Source organism: Kryptolebias marmoratus, linkage group LG8 (genome assembly GCF_001649575.2).
Source record: "Kryptolebias marmoratus isolate JLee-2015 linkage group LG8, ASM164957v2, whole genome shotgun sequence".
NCBI classification, from domain to species: domain Eukaryota; kingdom Metazoa; phylum Chordata; class Actinopteri; order Cyprinodontiformes; family Rivulidae; genus Kryptolebias; species Kryptolebias marmoratus.
In genome coordinates this window covers 18,800,242-18,822,980 of record NC_051437.1, presented here as the reverse complement: position 1 = coordinate 18,822,980, position 22,739 = coordinate 18,800,242, and the positions used below count along the sequence as shown (strand labels likewise).

General features: G+C 40.5%; 3 protein-coding genes across 7 annotated transcripts; all 3 read right to left on the bottom strand.

The window, feature by feature from the left end:
• Window positions 1–1,281: 1,281 nt before the first annotated feature.
• On the bottom strand, window positions 1,282–2,726 carry LOC108236753. 2 transcript variants are annotated; one of them, XM_017417634.3, is made up of 6 exons: window positions 2,580–2,726; window positions 2,185–2,496; window positions 1,989–2,112; window positions 1,775–1,893; window positions 1,603–1,649; window positions 1,282–1,481 (listed from the first exon to the last, which is right to left on the bottom strand). In XM_017417634.3, exons 1-6 carry the CDS (start codon window positions 2,608–2,610, stop codon window positions 1,329–1,331), a joined length of 786 nt encoding a protein of 261 aa, XP_017273123.1. In that variant the 5' UTR covers window positions 2,611–2,726; the 3' UTR covers window positions 1,282–1,328. The 2 variants fall into 2 exon arrangements, with proteins under 2 accessions (XP_017273123.1, XP_024862048.1); XM_025006280.2 differs by having other exon boundaries at window positions 1,989–2,103.
• Window positions 2,727–3,559: 833 nt separating this feature from the next.
• znf335 (zinc finger protein 335) lies at window positions 3,560–14,690 on the bottom strand. Of its 4 annotated transcripts, XM_037977019.1 has the most exons (29): window positions 14,123–14,304; window positions 13,155–13,186; window positions 12,664–12,857; window positions 12,291–12,567; window positions 12,107–12,184; window positions 10,754–11,881; window positions 10,508–10,672; window positions 10,250–10,414; window positions 9,910–10,168; window positions 9,647–9,824; window positions 9,436–9,548; window positions 9,340–9,358; window positions 8,367–8,483; window positions 8,174–8,250; window positions 7,859–8,019; window positions 7,545–7,765; window positions 7,353–7,452; window positions 7,171–7,259; window positions 6,833–7,083; window positions 6,620–6,734; window positions 6,332–6,529; window positions 6,025–6,167; window positions 5,786–5,925; window positions 5,546–5,643; window positions 5,354–5,440; window positions 4,992–5,075; window positions 4,851–4,892; window positions 4,611–4,713; window positions 3,561–4,248 (listed from the first exon to the last, which is right to left on the bottom strand). In XM_037977019.1, the coding sequence occupies exons 3-29, from the start codon at window positions 12,853–12,855 to the stop codon at window positions 4,127–4,129; spliced, it is 4,722 nt and encodes a 1,573-aa protein (XP_037832947.1). In that variant the 5' UTR covers window positions 12,856–12,857; window positions 13,155–13,186; window positions 14,123–14,304; the 3' UTR covers window positions 3,561–4,126. The 4 variants fall into 4 exon arrangements, with proteins under 4 accessions (XP_017273046.1, XP_037832947.1, XP_017273044.1 ...); XM_017417557.3 differs by lacking the exons at window positions 13,155–13,186; window positions 14,123–14,304 and adding an exon at window positions 14,552–14,690 and having other exon boundaries at window positions 3,560–4,248; window positions 5,363–5,440; XM_017417555.3 differs by lacking the exons at window positions 13,155–13,186; window positions 14,123–14,304 and adding an exon at window positions 14,552–14,690.
• A 3,247-nt stretch (window positions 14,691–17,937) lies between these two features.
• On the bottom strand, window positions 17,938–22,440 carry mmp9 (matrix metallopeptidase 9). The gene is made up of 13 exons (XM_017417588.3): window positions 22,127–22,440; window positions 21,673–21,911; window positions 21,411–21,559; window positions 21,168–21,296; window positions 20,907–21,080; window positions 20,629–20,802; window positions 20,349–20,522; window positions 20,104–20,259; window positions 19,791–20,013; window positions 19,563–19,702; window positions 19,326–19,476; window positions 19,097–19,200; window positions 17,938–18,683 (listed from the first exon to the last, which is right to left on the bottom strand). The coding sequence occupies exons 1-13, from the start codon at window positions 22,262–22,264 to the stop codon at window positions 18,559–18,561; spliced, it is 2,076 nt and encodes a 691-aa protein (XP_017273077.1). The 5' UTR covers window positions 22,265–22,440; the 3' UTR covers window positions 17,938–18,558.
• Window positions 22,441–22,739: the final 299 nt, after the last annotated feature.

The window sequence follows — 22,739 nt, the reverse complement described above, 5'->3', positions numbered from 1 at the left end:
TGTGTTTTGGCTCATTTGTTCTCTACATGCTGCCAGGCTGTTATTGACACTGGTACCTCCCTGACTGTTGGCCCAACCAGGGATACTATAACAACACGAGCGCCTGGACTTGAGCCTCATCCAACCAGTGGAGAGACGTGCGTCATGCCAACCCACCCCCGCTCTTTGCCAAAGATTTTCCAACTTTCTCTTAACCCAGAGTAAACAGACGTTAAACGCTCTGACGTCAAAACTTTCTAATAAAAATAATTAAGTAAGACTTGGCTTTTTGCATAAGCTGGAAACCTGTAAAACACCAACAAACACACATTCTGCTTCATCATGGTCTTTTGCTTTGCTCCTCTTGCAGGTTACGGTGACCTGCCAGAACATCCAGAACAAGCCAGAGGTCAGCTTCACTCTGAAAGAAAACACCTTCAGTGCCTCTAGATCAAATTAAACCTCTGTTGCATCACATTAAACCAGAAAAAAATACATGACGAAGACAAGAAAATATAGACAGTCCACCAGCTGGTCTGCTGGTCCTGACAAATCTGTGGGATTAAATTCATCACTGCATAGAAGGGCTATAAAGATGAACAAGTCCTTTAAGCAGTTTTAGCTGTTTCTACCTACCAGCAAACATTTATCTGTAGGATAATTTTTTTGTGCATGAGTCAATTTGGCTTTAGTGGATATCAGCTCGTGTCGCACATCGGTTTCTTTGAAAATCTGCTAAAATGTCAAAGAAATCAGCTCAGTCTGTTCCTTTATATGCACTCAGGAGAAACTCGACCTTCTGCAAAGGATATCTAAAGAAACCTCTCCAGCTTCTTCTGTGCTGAATAACACGGGTCAAAAGCACAAAATCGAACGAACGGCTCTCGGAATAGCGAGATTGGCAGCGATGTAATCTGGAAGAAGCTGATAACGTTGATACAACATGAGATAACATGATGGCGTGATCTGACAGGTCTGCTGCTAAGTCTCAAAAGTCTCAAACTCACAGACAACACAAAGTAGTTGCATCAGTCATGGTAGAGCTCAACATTTTAATTATGTGCAGGGTTTTGTACATGCAACAGTTCTAAACAAATAGTGAGAGTTTCATGCAATAGTAAAAATGTTGCAGTTAAGTAAAATGGAAGTTTACCCAGATTAGGACTAAATAAATTAAATAAACTGCAAGCATGATGCATCTGACATTTATTACAAAACTACTAACATCATCATGCAGCATTTTCTCTTCATGGTAAATATCTTTTAAGGTTCTCGTGGTAAAAAAGAACAAAAACACAGAGGTTTAAGGGGGGAAAAGCAAACACTTTATTATGATTTTTAATCCGAAGTCACACTTGGACTGCCAGCGTGGAGTACTCCACCATCCCAGCGTGGTCCACGTCAGGATCCGGTCCTTTCTGCATCCTCAGGTTTGCATACACCCCTTCAGGTTCCTGGTGAGGCCTGAAGTCCACTGTTGTGTAGACGATGCCACTCGTTTCCTAAAAGAGTCAGAGTCTGAAAACTCCTTCTGTGTTGTAGAGGAAGTTCAAAAGAAAGAAAAACACCACACACACACAACCTGACAGTGAGTCAGGGACTGGTTCCCTGTTCTGCACCTACCAGAGCCTCACGTTTCAGTGACTCACACAGAGTTTCTCCAGTTTTGTCTGCAACAGAAGAATACAAACAAGCAAACGTCACACTAAACAAATGATTTGTTATTATCAGAAACACTGGCAAAATAAATTCAAAAACAAATCTCTGCAAAACTGAGCTTCAGGGCACTTCCTACCTGACTTTTTACATCTGACTTTGGCTTTGTAGCAAACAGCAGCGATCACTGCAGAGACAAAAACCATCACTGTTATGGACACAATGATGGCGAGCGGCAGCCCGAAACTCCAGGGCGCTCTGGAAGGGAGACAGGACACGAGAGTCTCAGAAGTCTTTTCTCTTCATTCTCACCACTAAAAACCAAACAAAAAGAGCATGTAAGGAGTGAAGACCTGATGTTGTCACTGCGATCCTGTGACAGAACACCTGCAGAGGAGTCTGGGATTGTCGCAGAGCTGTTGGGAGCTTTGATTGTTGCTGTCGGTGCCGGCTGAGACCAGCTGTGATCTGAAGCTTCTGCATATAAAATCAAACTTCTTTTACCCACAAAAAAATTAAAAAACAAATATTCATCACATGTATACTCACCAAAAACCTCAACATAGTAATCACTGTAAATCTGGTTTTGGGCTCCGAGAATGCCACATCTATAATAGCCTGCATCCGCCATGCGCACATTAGATATCTGAAACTCAATCCATCCATCCTCCTCTGTTTTTGTCACTCTTCCCCTCAGCTGATCGCAGGTGTAGCCCGCACTGTCCAGCAGCTTGTAGCATCCTCCAGGGTAGAGCTTACAGCAAAACTTGTCGTAGTTGTTGTAAAATGAAGGAAAAGAGAATCTCAGCAAAATGCGCTGAAGCTCCTCGATCCTCTGCTGCCCTTTGAGAAGGGAAATGTCTGCAAAGCAAAAGGATTTGTTCAGGGTCTTTTCAAGAAAAAAAAACAATATCTTTTTTGTTCATTTTTGTTTACAGCCATACCTAATAAAAGGTAGATGAAGAGAAACTTCATCTTCGAGTGTGATCCTCCCTGTGTGTCAGCACTTGGACGGTTTTTACTCTTGTCAGAGGATTCGAGGCGCCTCCTCAGAGGAAAGAAAAGGAAGTCGTTTGTTCATCAGCTGCAGAACACAAAAAAAGTTATCATCATATGACCACTGGTCCTTGAGAAACCTTTCAGCACACTTCCTATAAAATTTAAGTCTTTTTGCGAAAGCATTTTAAAACAAATTATTTTATAAAACGTTTGAGCGTAAATGATTTGTTTGCAAACTGTGGAGACTAGAGGTTATAGTTTTAAAGATTAAATGTTTGATTTTTTTCTTGGTTGGTTTTGGATTTATAGCCTATTTCTTTGTGTTTTGATGTCACAATGTTCCACAGGTTTTCATTGGGTGACACAGCTGAGCTGTTGGCAGGGCACTTTAACAGCCTTTTACACGTGCAAAATGTGATTTAGCTTCAAGTTACTGCAGAAAAAAGTGAACCCTTTGCTGAAAAAGACAACACGTGTTGTTCCAAAACTCATGTGCACCACTCAGTAATTATATTGCACTCACAGATGTGCTTCTTTACTCTATGTGCTGATGTTTCACCACAGATGATTGCTTTGTGGCTTGAATGTGCAGTCTACAAAATACTGATGTCCTTTTTTTGCCTGCTGCTGAAAGGCAAAGGCAGACAAAAGTGTTTTTGCTTGTGTGTCTATGTGTGTTTGGCTAGTACTAAAATTTGTTGTGGTAGTAGCTGAGACTGATCCTCAACAAATACGGTATTCAGAGTGCTATCAGAATGTGTCTCTGTCTGTGTTTTCAAATATTTAATAAACCACTGGATGGATTTTTCTAAAACTTTCAGGCAATAAACATTAGATGTACTGCCACAGTACACTGACGGTAAAAGTTTTAACTCAGTTAGTTAAATTTGCTGTGTTAGTAGCTAAGAGTCATTCCCAACACAAGAAAAGAAACTTTTTATACACAAGGCGATTTATTTGGTTTTAGCTTTCAACTTTTGATAATTTTGTACTCAATAACTCAAAACTTATCTTCTATATTACAACAACAACAACAACAAAAACATCTGCAAAATGTATGTACAATAATATCCAACAAACATGTTGTAACATTCAAACAATAAACATAAGTTATTACAGATAAAAAAACAACACTCCCTGTCCATTTATTTCACTCAAACTTAAAGTATAGCTCTTTCTGAAACCCCGTTGTTGACGTCGCCTTCTCTTCTGTAACTTTGTCTTGTAAGTCTGAGCAGTCCAGGCACGTAAAGACAGATCCAGAAACGACTAAACGAGCTAATCCTCTTCAGATTAACTCTGAAACGCACAGCCCCTATGAATAAGATAGAAGCAACAGGTGCAATAAAGTGGATTTTTAACAAGCTGTTGATGTTCTGCAGCTGCCTCGGGCAGATAATGCAGCGGAGAAGATAAGGCGTTTTTAACGGGTGCATAAATAAGATGAGGTCACTGTAGCTTCTGTCTGCCCCCTTCGGCTTCGTTCGACTCTCTACTCGTTGGTGAACGTAATGACGTCGTAGTGGATGCCCTGCTGCTGCAGCTGCTCCAGCTGTTCCGGCGTAGCTTCCGTGTAAAATGTTTGGGTTTCTCCCATGGCTGATTCTGCTACAGCTGCAGGAACAAATATTAGACTGTCAGTGTCATCTGTTGTTTGTGTATTACTCTTCCAATTGATCTTTTCATTCTTCACGTTATTATCAAATTAACAAGTTTAATTTTTTTTAAAAATCACCTAAAGAAAAAGCAGGAAAACTGATAAGTTTGAGACAAATACAGATGGATCATCTATGATCAAAAGCAACTTCAGTTTTAAAATCAACTCTGTTTATATTGAAATAGCTGATATATATGACTAATAAGTACTCAAACCAGTCTTAAAAATTCTAACAACATCTGGCTTGTTGAAAGCAATGTATACATATATGAAAAAGGAAAGGCTGAAGGAATCAGTGACTCTTTGTCACAGCGCTAACCTGTGACAGCAGACTGTGAAGCAGCCTCCAGCTCCTCAGGATTCAATATCTGCTCCGAGCTGACAGGCAGGTACTGGATCTGACCGTCATGACTGACAGCAATCTGCGCACATACACAAACAAACAAACAAACAAACAAAACCATCTTATTGCAGACAATTATAATCTAACATCATCTAAATCACTTTTAGAAGCTTAATTTAACTGCAGCACGTTTAAAACCCCATAAATCCAGCTCACCTGCTGATCATGCTCGTACTGGATAATCTGTCCATCTGGCATCTGTGGGACAGTCGGACAAAACAAACATTTTCACACTCATGCAGCGCATATTTCCAGCAGTGAGGATGACTTCTGATGGAGAAAATGCAGATGTCTTACCTGAATGTGATTACCGTCAGCAACTACTACATACTCCTGAGGAATCAGGTGGTCCACTCCGTCCTGGGAGATGATGTACTGGACCTGAAACAACAAATGTCACAAACATCATAAAGTAGCTGTAAACATGAAAACAGAACTGTGTTGTGCAGAATATGATAAATTGCTAAATGAAACTTAAGAGGCGTCATGACAAAAACCAAATAAATATAATTTTTTTTAACATTTGCATTAAGATAACTGTCAGATAGAGAATATGATTTCCTCCTTTTCAATGTACCCTTTTAATAATTCTGCTTTTCAGCTTGTTTATGTCTGTTAAATGTTCCTGCAGACTAATAAATATATAGGTGGGGTCTTACCTCAGTTACCTGATTGTCTCCTGTCATCAGGTGCTGAACAGTCTGCCCATCCAATGTGGTGATCTGCTGGATGTACGAACCGTCCTCCTGATTCATGCACATATTATTCAGTTTAGTCATAAAATGAAAAATGGTTTAACTCCAAATGCAAAAGGACAATACTGAGACAATAAAGTCCCAGTATGGGGTTACCTGGTCTGACAGCGCCTGCTCCTGAGCTACAATAATGTGATCTTGTCCCAGGGTTTGCAGCCTCTCTGGAGTAATCACCGTCTGATGTGTCTGCAAGGCTGATGCACAAAAATCATCCAACAAAAAACACATTTCAGTATCTAGCCGTGGTTTTTGTTCTATATCGAAACTATTGTTACATTTTAATACCTGACATCATTTATGATCTATGTTTAAAGTCCAGATTGTACTGTTTCTTACTCTGCAGGGTGGCTAAGGCCTCCTCATCGCTGTTGACGATGATGGTTTGCTGAGACGTCGTCGAGCGGTTTTTGCGAGCGGGATGATCGTCACTGTGGAGGCGCTCCATGTGAAACTTCAAGTGGCCATTACGGTTAAACCTAAAGACATGAAAACAAAAAAACACCAACTCTGACAGCTGTTCAGCACATCTTACTGCATGCTTAAATTCTTAAAAAAAATAACAGTCATGTTCCAACCTTTGACCACAAAGTTCGCAAGCGAACGGTTTCTCATTGGTGTGTGTCATCATGTGTCTGCGCAGGTCCTTCTTGTTCTTTGAGGCAAAGCTGCAGTTTGGACACTTGTGGGGACGCAAGTAGGAGTGCATCTCCATGTGAGCCTGAAGAAAGAGGATCAAAAGGACAGAAATCTCTTAAAAATAAGGTAACATCGCTGTAAAAATACATTTGTGAAAGGGATTTAAAAACCTAAATGGTTAAGTTGGTTTATTTATGTAGCTAAATAAGCAACAACAATAAAATAAAGCAGTGCTGAGTGACACACCTTAACTTCAGACCAGGAGCTGGAGGTGTAATCACAGTCAGGACATTTGAACGTACTGGGGTCCAAGTGCGCCCTCTTGTGGTTCTCCATGTCGGAGCGTCCATTGAAGGACTCCATGCAGATTCGGCAGGAAAACCTCTTGGTGTTGAGGCTGAGGGAGCTCACTGAAGGAGGAGAGGATGGAGCTTCACTGCTCAGCTGTCAGAAAACAAACAAACAGTCAGACATGAGAGAAACCAGGAGATACACCTGAAAATGGCTTCATTTAGAGCAGGGATAATGAGTTACCTCCACTTGTTGCAACACACCATCAGACAGGGCTGAAGTTAGATAATACTTGTCACCTTTCAGGCTCTCTGACCCTGAAACTTCTAAAGTCTGAGGAGGGCTACTGTCTCCATTACTGCAAAGACAACAGATAAAAGTGGTCAAATTAATTTATTATCTTTGAAAAATATTAATATCTAATTAGAGAAATTGAGATGGTCTGTGTTATGTTACCCTGGACTACGACTTTCTCCATCTGGCTGCTCTACCACACTGAACTCCCCTCCATCCTCATAAGCTTCAATGGCGAAGTGAGCGATCTCTCCCGTTTCCGTGGTGGTTGCCTCGTAGGCCTCTTGTAGCACCGTTTCTCCATTCTCATTCACATGAACGGTCATGATCTTTTGAGCCTGACCCGGCGCCACACTTACAGCTCCGAGTGAATCCTTTTCCACAGATTTTTCTCCCGACTTCAGCACGGCTACCTGTGGAGAAGGATAAGTTCACTCAAGTCACCATAAAGACAAATACCAGATAAAGGTATCTGATGTAAGGAGGAGTTTCTGATTAACCTGTAAGGAATTTCCAACGAGTTCACGAGCGTTGCTCATATTTAGCAGCAGGTCCAGGGCATTTTGAGCTGACAGATCACCAGATTCACCTGAGGAGCACAGTGAGAAATGTCAACATTTGTCCATAAGGTAACAAAGCAAGTTAAAAATATTAAAATATGTTATGGAAAATCCTCCCTAACCTTGTTCATAGATAATAGTAGTGTTTCCCAATGCATCCTGGGACACTGAAGCATTTTCCATGCCCTGCATCGCTTGTATTGTTGCAGAATCCACAGCGACCTGATGAAAGTTGGGGGGGAAAAAATAACATTACACTTAGGACATTATAAAGTGCTAAGTGCCAAATGATAGAAGACCTAAAACAGACTCACAATAGTGTTCTGCAAAGCTTGTGTGTCATCATGTTGTTGTTTGAGCTCCTCTATCTGCTGCAGGGTGAAGAAGGGTTTTCGCCGTCTTCTCACCGGCTCTGCGGGGTGAGCCATCGACCACTCATCAAAAGTCTCAGGGTGGCGACACTGCACGTGAAGGCGCAGGTTCTTTCTGTGCTTCGTCATGAAGTGGCACATGTTGCAGGAGAACGGCTTGTCCCCTGCAGAGTTACAGCACAAACGACACCTTCAGGAGGTGACTGTAACAATAAACTCTGCTTAAATAAACTCTGAATCTTTCCCGACTTACTGACCTGTGTGTTTGATGGCCAGATGGGAGACGAGAAACTCTTCTTTGGAGGTGGAATATTTACAGTAGTCACATTTGAAAGGCCTGTCGTTGGTGTGGGACAGCTGATGGTTGAGCAGCAGCTTCTTGTTTTCACAAGTAAAGTCGCAAAATTCACACTTGAACCTGGCAAATGTTCATCAACAAGTCATCCAGTGTGATTAAATATTCATTCCAACAAATAACAAAGAATTCATTCTGTTTAAGCTGCTTGTTGTAATCATGTTTTTTGACAAAACTGCAGGCTAATACATGAGAAAGGAAAGCTTTCAGTACTGACTTGTTTTCTCCAAGACTCTGGATGTGGGTCAGTAAGTGCATTTTGAATGTGTACCGCTTCTTGAAGGATTTACCACACTGCAAAGACAGAAAGTCTTCATCTACAAGAGGTCCGAGGAGATTCTCAGCAGACAAAGAAGCTGTAGATTTGATTGTTGTTAATGGGAATTAAACTGTGTAATATTGTTCCTGACCTTATCACACATGTGGGGTTTCTCTGAGCTGTGGGTTTTCATGTGCTGGGTCAGTCTCTTCTGCATGGGGTAAACCTTGTCACACACAGGGCAGGGAAACTCTGACATCTTAGGTGCCTGCAGGAATCAGAACAAGAGTCACAAAAAAAAAAATCACAATAGAAACAAGGTGAAATGACTCTGCATGCAGAATCAAAGCCATTCATTAATCAGCCACAATATCAAAACCAATATTATGTAAGGTGAGTTATTCATCAAAATACAATGTTCTGTACAACCAGCTGAAACATGAACATTGTTGCAGATCAAGCCATCGTCCCCTATCAACGTCTGTACTCTTCATTGCCAAATTTGTTAAGAAATAGACCAGAATTCAGCCAAACGCTAACAATTTGCACCACAGGAAGTCCATTTCACAAAAGGGCTCAACGTCCTAAAGCCAGAGAAGACAGCACATGCTGAGGTCTTGTTTTAAAAGCTACTTTTTTTAGAACAAGGGGTATCAACAGGTGGCATAGATTAATTTATTCAATTTAAGCAGAACCAACATTAACTCATTGGTTAAAGAACTTCTATTTCCAGGCTTTCAGTCTGACATTTCTACAGAGTAACTGTGGCCATCTTTTGGAGAAAGCAACCACATTTGGCACGCGACAGGAAATGACCTTACTGGAGAAAAAATACAAAGTTTTGAGTGACTGAAAGATATTAATTGAAAGTTTAATTGATTTACTGAGTGAGTTTATGTTTAATTTCAGCATACTGAAGTCAGAAATGTTTTGGTCATCAGAAGTATTGAACCTCATGGCGCTTCTGAAATAGTTACATCTACAGTTTCTTTACAGTTTATAACAGGTGGTTTTCATGTTGTGTCTGAAAGATGTTCACAGTTATAACTGAATACATCATAATCATGCAAAAATAACATTAGACATCAATTTAAAAAAAAACAAAAAAAACAAAACTATCTTACCAACTCGGTTTTTCTTTTCCTGCAAGGTAGAAGATAAATGGTCAGCCATCTTAGAAAACCTCTAAAATATTTTCTGATGTCCTGTGAGTTACTTACTTGTCTTTGTTGTGAACTGCTGAGTGTCGAAGGACATCTTTCTTGTAAACACTTGAGTAATCACATTCTTCACATTTAAATGGCTTTGTGCCCTCATGATTAAACATGTGTTCCTGTTGGGAAAAAAAAAAGTGATTTTAAGGCACTGTTGAAAAATACGTATAATCTGAAGGTTAAGATGAATGTTGCAATTTGTTTTATTCCCACTAACCTTGAGTGAGGACCAGCGCTTGGAGCGATAGTTGCACTGCAGGCACTTAAAGAGCTCTGGGTCGTTGCCTTCATGGGAGTCCACGTGAAAACGCAAATCGTCTTGAGTGAGGAAACGAGAACCGCAGATCCAGCAGTTGTGAGGTCGCAGGAGAGGTTTGAGGGATTTATAGTACCGACTGCAACAAAACAAATAAGCTGTAAGTGTGCTATGAAACCTTTTTAGAAAACTCCTGATAAAAACAACAATAAATTGAGACTTACTTTCGATTTATGTACTTCTTATATTTCTTGCGTAGGAAGCGCTTGGATGGTCTCCCCCGTTTCCTCGGAAAGAACTCCTCCTCTGGCTGGGAGTTGGATGAAGGGTCTTTGTTCTCAGAGTCTGATTGGCTTATCGCTGCCTCAGCTGTGTCTCCATCCGTCCCTACCCCAGCACCGTTGCCTAAACCAGAAGAACTAGCCTCTTCAGATGCACCTGCCTCTGCTTCGACCCTGGGCCTTTTGGAAATGCTTTCAGCTTCTGTAACCAACATTTGAAGGTAAAGACTGATGTCCCTGCAACTTAAAGCTTCAAAGTTACGTTTTAGAACCAAGAACTCACCTTTGCTGCCGTGACCGTCACCTGAAACAGAGTACTTCCTCGGACGGCCAACTTTCCTTCGAGGACGCCCTGGTGAAGAGGAGGAAATGGGAGTCGTGGGTTTCTTGAGATTAGCAGGTGGTGTTCCTTTGCTTTCTTCATCTACTGGGTTGTAGTCGCTGTCCTCTAGAAAACCAATGTGAAAGTTAAACCAAACATCTGTGACTGGATGAATAATAAAACCCGTTCAGGTGTTAGATTTGAATCAGTCTCACTGACCTTCAGGATCGTCGATAGCACCAGCATCCACAACATCATCCTCCTCTTCCTCATCCTTTACCTCAGCTACCTTCTTATTTTCTGCCTCCTCTCTCTCTGCTTTTTGACGAGCTAACGTCTCACTTTTTGGAGGCCGTCCACGTTTTCGCTTCTTTGGCATTTCTCCTGAAAAATAACAACCTTACTCTTAACATAAGTCAGTTCAGTGACACAGACTCCATTGTTGAGACAAGTCAACAACCTTACCGGCCACTTTAAAGTGTTTGTCTCTCATGTGGTTGATGAGCGTGTCTTTGGAGGTGCTCTTGTATGGACACATCTTACACTTGAACTGCTGGATGATCACTACCTCCATCATCTCCTCTAACTCAGCCAGGTTAGGCTGGTGGTCTCCGGAGCCCTCTGCCACAGCTGATGCTTCCACATCCCTGGACAGGCCAGCTTCATCCTGAGAGCCTTGGGGTTCCTCTTGGCAGGGAGAGCTCTGTTGGGGCGGATCAGGTTCTGGATTGGAGGCGTATGTGCCACTGCTGCTGATGTAGAGCCCAGGTTGACTCTCGCTGCATTCCAGAGCCTCGGGAAGTCTGACGGATCCAGCCGTGTCGGCCAGCGGGTGGTCTGATGAGGAGCTGTCATCCAGATACAGAGAGCCCTCGGGGCCGTTGCTGTTTTCTGTGTAACAGGAGTGCTGCGGCTGCTGTTTAGAATGCTGTGGCTGATCCGGGTCCTGATTCTGTTCGTCATCATCATCATCATCATCATCATCATCATCTCTCGCTTGGTACTGAGAACAGCCCGGCTGCTCAGAGTCCGCTGCTGCAACACATTCGCCACTGCACTCAGCTCCATACTGCCGACTCGTCTGAGTGCGGTGGTCTGCGCTGCTGTCGATGTAACTACGCGAATGATGCGGCTGCTGTCTCTCATCCTCCGTACACTCCAGATACCCGGTGCTGCACTCCACCACGCAGTGACTCCGGCTGGTGGGATCTGAGTCTGCGCCACGGCACTCCACGTATCCAGGCAGGTCCTGGTCACTGTTATTCCCGCTGTAGTCAGGAAAGCCTGTCTGGGAGCGAGTCTGGTCAGGTTCCTCACCTGAACACTCCAAATAGGAAGAGGAAGACTCCTCTGTCTGATCCGGGCCATCTGCGCTGCAGTCCATGTACTGGGAGGGGTGGGAGTGCTGGGGCTGGTCAGGCTGACTACTGCTGTCTTCTGGGTAACCCGAGTGTCCCGGCTGATCATCAGGTTCGAGACTGCCCTGCAGGTCTCCCTGATCCAGACAGGTGGATGTAGGCCCTTCAGCGAGAGCTTCTACAGCTACACGATTGGACAGAGCAGAAGATGACATCTGGGCAACCATGGGAGCCCCTGAATCAGACAAACAGACATTTCATTTCAAAGAATTAGTCTCAGAAGTCTAAGTAATCTGTTAGGAAACTAAAATAAATGTGATGCTTTACATTCATATGGATTAATATGACATACAAACATAAAAACCATTTACCTGTTTTGTCAATATGTGTTGCATTATAGTGATGGTAACATCGGGTGAAGACTGATAGACTGTTAAATCAGAAACAACAGCTCACTTACCGTCATCTGGTCCTTGTAAAATCAGATACTGGGTAGTTTCTGCCCCTCCATCTTCTGCACTCGTCACAGCTATACAACCTTAATCAAAATACAGGAGATAACATCACAAATCTCATTTTCAAAATACAGCAACCTCAAAGCTCCCCGATGCATGCGGGAGGAATTGGAATATTGTTAAAAATACCATTCATGATGTCAGGGCCGATGGTGGATTCTATGATCTTGTCGATGGCAGAGCCCAGATCTGATGAGGTAGAGGCAGTGGAGTCAGAAACCATCATAGCTCCTTCAGACACAGCGCTGGAGTGGACCAGAACCTGGGCTGATTCTGACACCAGCACTGACTGAGTCACTGTGGAGACACTGGACACGCTGGTGGACTGCGCCACGGAGGAGGAGTCGGGAAGATGGACTGAAGAAACTCTGACATCTGTACTAGAGCTGGTTTCTGGGATGAACACCTGAACAGAGGAAAAAACAACACACTGTTCTTTATGTCTCAGTTACATTTAGGTTTCCTCCCACAGGAGTATGTTAAAAGAAAGAAAAAAACTTACCACAAGTCCTTCTGAGCTCTGTCCCACATGACAGTCTGACTCTGGGGCCTGCGGATGAGAGGCAGCAGCATCACTGCTGTCTGCAGACATGGCCTCCGATGACTCCATTCCCATGCCGCTTTCAGACGGCTCCTCCATCCCTGATGGGCCGGCATCACTGCTGCTCTCCACCTCATTCTCCTCTGAATCCATACCTACATAAATAAATTCAAACATAAAGTTTTATCTTTAAAACAAGTTTCAAGTATTAATGCAGATTCACTGTGTTAAAATAAAGACAGCTTAACACTGATAAAATGTTTTGCAGATGTTGGTGAGCTGTCATAAAACAGTGAAAACATTGTTCTTTAAAAGCATCTACATTTAACAAGTTGGTGTGGGTTCTTGTGATAAACTAAATATACAGGTTAGTGGTTACTGTAGGGTTTTATTTAATATTACATTTCTGTCAACAGTTCTTTATTGTAAACTGATTTATAAGCATAATTTACTCTGTATAGCTCCATGTGGAACAAGATGTATTCTGTATGAAGAAAAAGGTTGTATGTTATATTAAGTAACTAGAGAATGATAAAGACATTTGGTCAATAATACATTTAATAACCAGAGAAAACATATCTGTTTGTGAAGCATTTACCATAAACATATCTATATAAATGTACAAAGATGTTGTCACATTTCAATATACAATGACAAAGATATTGAAAAATATGATACCTTATGGAGTAATCAAAGCTGACTAAAACTGTATAAAATAAATCTCAATGTCAGTAATAGATTATTAAGATGCCATTAATACATACAATTTTACTTCCACCATTAAATTTAAAAAATAATAATATGCTTAAATATTTTCCTTAAATTGTTGTCAGGATAAGAAGCCTATATCTCTTTCTTTCAGTTCAACCTAAAGAATCTTATTTCTAAATGATTAAAATTTACCCTTGTAATGAATTTCTGAGACCAAAATCCAGCACTGGTTTATTTGTAATTCAGACATTTAAAATGTTTGAGTTTGTTTTAAAAACTATCAGAAAAAACATATTGAGTTGCTGACTATTAGATAGCAGTATTAACCTTAGGGTATCTGAAGGACTTTAAAAACAAAACAAAAAAACTATTCTCGCCAATTTATTCACAGGTGGCAGTTCCCGTTTCCACGAATGAGCCAAAGCTTGACCTATTTTTTGTAAAACCTAACTGAACTGGTTGTCTTCTAATTCCAAGTAAGTTATTACCTGAATAGTCTTAATCTCAGATCTCAAATGTATTTATTGTCTTAATTTTGTTCTCCTGCAAGTTGTGCAAGTTTGACACTCGGATATCCATGTTGCAAATTCAAAACTGATTTTTCTTAAAGGTACACTGACATTCAGAACTCTTTTTGTTCTTGCGTTTAGTGATTATTTTTTAGTTCATTGGATAAATAAATTTAAAACAGTTTGATGATAATCGCCACCGTTTGTTTTGGACGTGAGTCGTTCAGGGACATCATCGCAGACAGGGAAGCTAACTGGTTAGCATTGTGTTGATAAAGTAGCCTTTTTGCTTTGTGTTTAATGAGGATATAAACTAAACATTCTCCACTTTTAAAATGACACGTTTCTGGTTATAAAACCCGAGGCTGTAGTAATTCCTAGCTGGCGTTTATTTATGACAGAGCCCAGCGTCCAGCCGTTTCAAACAGGCCTAGCTGCCCTTTATCCTGCCTGCTTCGCTTAGTCATTCTGTACCAGAGACGCCGTTTTTCCACTCAGGCATTCTGTAAGCTCTACTGGCCTGGGGACCTCGTGGGCCTCGGCGGCGACAGACCGTCCAAATTCTCTCCCTGAAGAAAATGAAAATAATTTCCGTCCCTGACGCTAGGTTCCCGGCTCTTTTTTCTTACCGTGTAGGTTTAAGGAGCACCGTATCCTTTAGCGCAGTGGAGCCGAAAAGGACCCAAAAAAAGGAACCGATAATTGTTGGTTCTTTCTAGTCGGGCGCCATGAGTATCTCCTCGCTTCCTGTCCGAGAAACCGGATCTTATTTATCATTTTTGTTTCGAACAGCGCCCGTTGTTATCACAACGTTAAATTTGTCCGTCAGCTTTACTTATTTGTTTACCAAATTTTAAATAATATTTAAATGCAGGTAATAATTTTTTACAACGTTATATCTGGTGGACTATTGTTTTTAGAGGAGGACGTATTACACAACATGGTGCGGAGTAATATGCTGCAAGCGATTAATACAAACTCTCCTAAAAATGTAGTTTCTTCTGGCTCTGTTTTCACTCTAAACTATTTGTTAGCATTAACTTCTATTTTAAGATCTTCTCTATTTATTTTTATTACTTTGGACATGTTCTATTTGGCCCCCAGAAGGAAACCATGAAAAGGCAGACATTTACAATTAGTTTGATAATCATTTCCCAAAACTACATCAACAAATGCAAAACTGTTTGAACAGTTTGACTTTATATTTAACTATAGAGGCCAACTACATAAATAAAAAAATACTACATAAATTCTTTAACAATCAGTCAACAAGGCACTCAAGTTAAAGCCTCTGTTTTTTAATTATATATATTATTGATTATTTACACTCATTTGCATAGTTGCAGTATGGTGTGTTACAGTTAGTTTTCAATTTATTGATCTATTCCTTTTTACACTTTCCTTTGTTCTATTAATGTGGTCTTTTATGTTTTTTTGTTCTTTACTTTTGGTTGGTTACATTCTTTTAGCTTGATTTATGTTAATCTTAGGTAAAGCCTTTCTTTTTGTACTGTATGTTTTAAAATGTAGCTTAAATAGGTATTAAATGATTTAACCTCTGGTGAGATACATCCTTAAGAAACGTCATCATAAGTTGTAAATTATTCCTGTTATAAAGAAGGACATTATTTTAGAGCTTTCTTTCACGTTCGTCAGGTCCCTAGTGTAATTCATATGGTTTTAATGCTTTAGTTCTACACTGAAATTAGATTTAAGTTAATAGTTACTAAACAAATGGGTGCTGTCCTTTATGCAGCGATATTCTCATTAAGGGGAGCATTACCTGCTCGGGAATAGTTGTAACATAAAACAGATATAGGTTAAAACAGAAAAAAAGGAAAACAAAAGCTCTAAAGATTTAAACCAGCTCCTTTGTTTGGAAGTACAGAACTCATTATAACAGTTATAGTACACAAGAAAACTCTCAAAGTTTACAGGTCAAAGGAGGCCATCATAGCTTTTTATATTCAACAGCAAGAAATTGTGTTACAAAATTTAACATTTATTTTTAACAACTAGAATTAAATGTCTATTATTTTGATTAGTCAACGTGGTAAAAGTATATGAGCATTTTAGCAAACATATTAATGTGTTTTAAGTTTCCTGTGAGGCTTAAACAGTTTGCTATTATTTTAGCTATAATCAATAAGAATTAGATTAGATTCCTTAGATAATATGTCCTTTTGGTTATTAAAAAGTGTGCCTTTTGTCTGCTTTTTGTGAAGGAATATCAACTAGAAAAAAAGTCCTCCTAACCAATATTTACAATTTAAAACATAAATTTTCTTTAAAATCATTTAAAGTTATCAAAACAATAAATAATGTCAGGTGTATTTTTTTTCACTTGCACTTTTGCATCACTTCCTGACAACCAGGAAAAAAAAAATATTGTCACAATTTTTAAAAAAATTCCCCAATTTTTGTAAGGTAATTATCCTCATTCCTTTACATTTGGTATCATTGAAAATCCCTATATGTCTTCTGTAGATAACAAAAGATGTTAATCCAGTCGTATGCAGTTGGTGGGAGATGTTCAGGTTTATAAATATTCTCCACAGAGGACAAATTTAAAGTACAGGTAGTCAGGAGGATATAAGTTGGCACATATGGAACTGGGTAAGGAATTATTTTTTTCAAAACTATGAAAACTTTAAAGAAGTTTTCTTGATCCAACATCTTTACTCTTTGCTCTAAACTTTCCAGGTGTTTTACCTATATTCTGTATGCTGAGCTACATGCACGGCCTTCAAGTAGCCAAATTAATTTAGAAAACTCCGGAGAACACGACAAACCACAAGAGAACGACAAGCTTCATGTTTCTATTCGGTTCCGCATAAAGCCAGCTGGGTTAGGAAGAATAATTACATTCTGTCCTTGTCTTTCACTGACATTGATCATTTTTGTTTGAAACCCTCCCGTGGCCTCGAATGTAGAAAATAAACATTTTCATTAACATCGCAATATGGATTTCTGTTCTGGTAATTAGTTCCCAGCACAGCTTGACTGGACCTGGGAGTTTCAGTCCATCAAGACAAAAAAATGAACCATCTGTTGGCGAGTTGTCACGACTCTGTATCAGTCAGGCTTTTAATGGTGACTTTCCAGAGAGGGGACTCTCTGTCTTTTTTTTCTTCCAAATTTCATTTATCTGGACTGGATTTGTCCACTAGATTGTGGATCTGTATATCAAGTATATTTAACTTCAATTCTTTCTAACTTGTCAGTTTGGTTGATTGAACGCAAACAGTTTACTGATCGACACATTTACAAGCTAATGAACAATGGCAGAGTTGGATAGTTTTGCAAATTAGCTGTAGACAGCTGTCTGGATCATAAAGTGATAAAAGAGATAGTATATTTAATTCCTTATAAGAAGAATGTAGGACCTAGTTCTGACGCTTATATATTTGGAAATTTATGCAAAAAGAATTGCATTTAGATGTTTCCTTTTATTTAAAAAATTGGAAAAGTATCAAAATGTTATCCCTCCCTTTAACTTAAAACTAATAAAATCTTAAACATTTATATGTGTACACTAATGTTTGGTTCTGATGTTAGTTTCTGATGTGGATTTAAATGTAAAAAGTTTTGGATGAGCGAAATGTTTGCTCTTGTTAGTTCATCTATAACAAATGTACTTTATTTACACAATTATACTAAATATATCTACAGAGAAGTTATAACAGTTTTGACATATTGGTATTTACACTCAGATTTATTGAGTAAAGAAAGCAGATTAAAGTGCTTTGTTTATGTTGAGTGCGTACCTGCATTTCAGAATTGTATACCAGTATATCTGAAAAACTACTGGAATAAACTCTTTCAAACTGCACCATTTGATTTAGTTCAGAATAACCTTTTTATGTTTGATTTCAGAGTTTACTTTCAGTACATTTAATGATGTTGCTACATTTGTGCAGTTATTTTAGTTTCAATTTCTCCTTTAGTGGATGAATAAAAGTTCTTTTTTAATCTTTTTTTTAGTTCTGGTAAATGACTGAGTCTGACGAGGAAGTTGTTCTCACAGAATATTTTATTGCATTGAATGTCAAAACTTTGTTACAAAAGTTTAAGCTTCATAAATAATTTCAGAGAAGGAGACATGGAATGTCTTCCAGTGCAAGTATTTGGCTGTGAGGCCATTTTTCAGAAAGACACATATAATTACACAACACAAATAAGCCTCAGACACAAAAATAATATTAACATTAGATATTGCTATAAATATCAGAAAAGTTCAATACTGTCAAGAGTCTGAACCTGTCAGACAGAGAATTTAATCTGCAGATCTGGAGGCTGATCCAGACTGCATGTGTTTAAGTTATAGTTGTGGGTCCTAAATTTAAGGTCCCCACAGTCATTAGTTCACAAATTATCAGGGCCGAGCAGTGCCAAAAGTGGCGCATTTGCTTTCCAGTCCTGGACCTTTGACTTACATGTAGGCCAATACTGTATGTGTAATTATAATCAGCCAACTTCAATCAAGGCCGATTATTCACATTCCAGAAAGCACAGATGTCGTACAACAGGCACAATACGCAGACACTGCATCCACTTTCTCCCCACGCATTCGCATGCAGAGAAAAGTGGCTGCCACAACATCACAGACAGTTTCCAGTTCATCTGTGCAGACGTCTCAATAGCGAAGGCCTGAGCTCTCCGGGCATCTCAGGAGGTCGTACTTCACGTAGCCAACGCGGTCCACCTGCCTGCGGGAATTCATTCTCCAGTAGAAACGATCCCTACAGAAGTAAATGTGACCTGAAAGAGAAACAGTGGAATTAGAGTGACCAAATGCATGAAGAAAATCGTCTTTAAATCTTCTTCTGCAAGTTTCTGATTTTGTTTAATGAATGCTGACTCAGCAGTCATACTATTTCCATTTTTTTGCAGTGTAACTACATCTGCAAACTTTGTGCTGTTTTAACCATTCATACACCAAAATGTTCGGCTCATTCAGGAGATGAGTGCTATGACATTTATTTTTTTTGTCATTTTTGTACTTTTCAAAATTTTTAACTTTATTTACAAATAGTTATCCCCATAGAAATATATTGAGATTTCTTGAGACAACATTGTTTTCTTTGAAATCTACCTGAGTATACATGTTCTGTTATTGTCTGTTCACACTACTTTTTTGTTTCTTTCTTTTAGGTAGTTGTGTCTGTATTTACCTTTGTACTGGAAAACATCATGAGCATCATTGGGGACGCCACCAAACACAACATCGGTATATTTGGGGTAGCCTCTGTCAATCTTTTGGGTCTTGAGATCCAGCCTGTGTGGGTCAGACATGAAATCAATTTAGTCAAGACAAATTACGTTGTTTCTCTTTTCAAACAGACTGTGATGTTAGGCTTATCGTTGCCTGTTGAAGATACATGAAACTACACGCCCACTCACCTCCAGAAGTTTTCTCCACTGAAGAGCAGAACTTTGCCCTTCCCCCTCTGCAGCGCTCCTTCGACCTTCTGAACGCTGCTGGGCAGACCAAGTTTTTCAATGCTGCGTGGACCCAGAACACTTTTTCCTGTGTACACCCAGAATCTGGTTCCTGTAGAAACAAAACCATACCAACCATTAAAAACCTATGGCAAATTTGGTTGGGGTCCAATAAACACTAATATGAGCCTTTGTTACCTGAGAAGAAGTATATTTTCTTGGTCAGAACATCCTCAAAGGCAGAGTCAATGACAGCTGGCAGAGCTGGCCATCTCTCAGAAATGGACAGGGCTCCCTTGTGTCCTGCATCACCACGGCTGGGTACCTTCCAGACATGTCTGTTGACCGACAAGTAAAACTAGCACATTAGCATTTCCTTAAAAATAAAACAAGGAGTACACAGAGAAGAAGGGATAGTTTGCTCACCCATCTTTGAAGAAGTGCAGCACTCCCTCGATCACAGTGATGGTGTCAAATTTGAGCGTCTTACAGGCATCTTTGTCTGGATCCACAGTGGACGGGGTGGTAGGGTTGGGGACGTCAGTGGGTTTAGGTTCATCTGTGGAGTCGGTCTCATCCGGGTCTGGGTTAGAAGTGGTGGAAGGGGTGTCGGGTTCAGGTGTAGTGGGTTTAGGGCCCGTTCCACTTCCTGAAAAATAGAAACAGTGAAAGTTCAAGAGAAAATGTTGATATTTCATTTCATACGATTTTTTAAAAAAGTGCTGTGTCAGGACCTCACCATAGAGATACTGAATGCCTTCAATGTCATCTTGATGCAGAGAGAAGTCTTCAGCGTAGGTGTACATGGGATACATGAGAGCTTCTCTGATGCTGGAGTGATCCAAGCCGAGGGCGTGTCCAAACTCGTGGGCTGCCACCAGGAACAGACTATAACCTGGAACATTGCAAGTAAAACATTATTAACGTTTCGCAAAAATAAACTCTATTGTTGTTCTTTGCCCATCTCGGATTTCTGCTCCTCACCCTGATCAGGACAAAAGCCCCATTTCTTGTCTTCATCATAGTTGCCGGTGGTGCTGCACCACAGCTTGCCATCTCCTCTCCCCTCACTTGTGCATGAGTTATACTCCTTTCCCAGAAACACAAAAGGAAAGTGGCAGGGCTCTCCCTCAGAATTTCCTCCAATTACAGCAGTGTCTGCAAACAGAGACGTAACACCAGCAGTTAAATAAAGTAACAGGCCATTGTGGCGGGACTCCGCAGAGTTTATGTGCATTGTGTTTTTTTTATTATTATGGCTCACCACGGCTGGGACAGAATCCATATTTCTTGTCCGTGTCAAAGTTGCTTGTGGTGGCACACCAGCGGTAGCCATCGTTGCGGCCCTCTGTGGTGCAGCTGTCATACTCCTTCTCCAGAAAGGTGAAGGGGAAAACGCACTTAGCTCCATCTGCGTTTCCGCCGAATGTGTATAGAACTGTCAGGAAGACAATCAAAATCAGGGGCGGCTGAGTTCCAGTTTTGTCCCATCGGCTAATAAACTCCTGTGGTGTGCAAGTAAAAATAAACTGTCGGGCTTACGTTCACTTGGGCAGAAGCCAAACTTCTTGTCTTTGTTGTAATCAGATGTGGTTGAGCACCACGGCAGGTTGTCTGTACGGCCGTCGGTGGTGCAGGAGGTGTAAGATCTGCCCTCAAAGGTGAAGGGGAAGTGGCACATGGCGCCATCAGCGTTCCCATAAAGAGTCTTCACAGCTGAGGAGGCAGGGAGGATGTTGTATTTTAGAGGAAATCTCTACAGTGAACACTAGAGGGAGTTGACAGAGTATTATTTTACATTACCTGGTCCTTTTCCCAGAGTCCAGAACTCATCATCGTCGAAGTGGGCATCTCCCTGTATCCCCTCACCAGGAGGATAGGCGTGAGCCAGAAGGCCATCCTTACCATCAAATGGGTATAGATCCCCGTGGTCTAAACAGAAGATTCATTCACTCATCAGAATCTAAATTGTGAAATGGATCTGATGGATACTGGTTTGTAAGAAAATAAAACAAAACAACAAAAAACTGTCTCACAAGCACATACCAGCTTTTCCAAACGATATCATGATGTCGGCTGTGCCTTCAAAGAGACGGGTAAAGGTCAGAGGGGTCACATCGCGCCACACCTTGAAGGCTCTTGCAAAGGCATCATCAATCAGAGAACTTTCCATGTCTGGAGAATAGTTCAGGATCCTGTGAAGAACAGAAATCTTATATGAAACGAGGATTTGCCAAGCTGCTCTGTTTGATTCTGATTACTGTTTTATTTTTTATCATCAGCTCTAACATTTCTTCTTTCCACTTACCTGTAAGTAACATCTTGATGGTCCCATTTAAGGTCCCCGTCAAAGGTTTTATAGTTGGCGACGTCAGGAACGCCACAGCGAGGCTGTTTCATGGCGTCCAGTGTCTGCTTGTCCAGCTGTCCGGTCTCCTCCAGGCCTAACTGTCTCTGCATCCTCTTCAGGGCTTTGTCTGTGGACGTCATGGACTGGAAACCGCTGCGCTGAACCGTGTTTATGTAGCCAAACTTCTTTAGGTAGCTCTGGAGAATGCAACAAACCACGTCAGTCTGGAAAAGTTACATTTTGTACCTAAAACTTTTCTTAAAAAACCTGTTGCTTCAGTTCAGAAAACGTATACCTTCATTAACACTGAGACATAAATCTCTGTTAAATAATGAGTTTTCTGTGCAGCTTTATTGCACCTTGTTTGGGGAGCCTGAAACCGCCGAGACAAAATGAGCCATCTGCTACTTACCTCTGCCAGCTCCACATCAGTCATGTTTTTGACGATATCTCCTGGGAAGGTGACAAAGACCGACTTGAGGGGAATGCTCCATCCGTTCTGCACTGTTATTCCCAACAGCAAACACACAGCTAGAGTGCAGCATCTCATGATGAGCTCTACAGTGGACTAGCAAAAAAACTGTAACAAAAAGAAACAGGGTTTGAAAAGTCTTAGAAAAAAAAAAAAAAAAAGAAAGCAGAAGAATCTTTGAAGATCAGCGAGGTTTCTACTCCAGTGATGCTTCTTTGTTTTAAATGCTGGCTCTTGTTATTGCCTGTCAGTGTTGTGTCCCTGGTTGGGGTTGTAGACCTTGTATTTATGCAGAGTAGAGTCTTAGTCACCTAACCTCGTTCCCGCCTACAGTAACCTCAGTCCTCCTACTCACAGCTTGACAGGCATGATGGGGTAAAAAAGCATGGGGACTTTCCAAAACATTCACGTAGAACTTCACCTAAAGAGCTGTTGAGTAATTAACTCATTGATTTTTTTTTTTAATTTAATTTTATTTTTTTTAGATATTTTAGACTGAAGAAGCATGTGTGGGAGAGCAAAGAGTGCCGAAAAAAAATCATTTTGACAAATG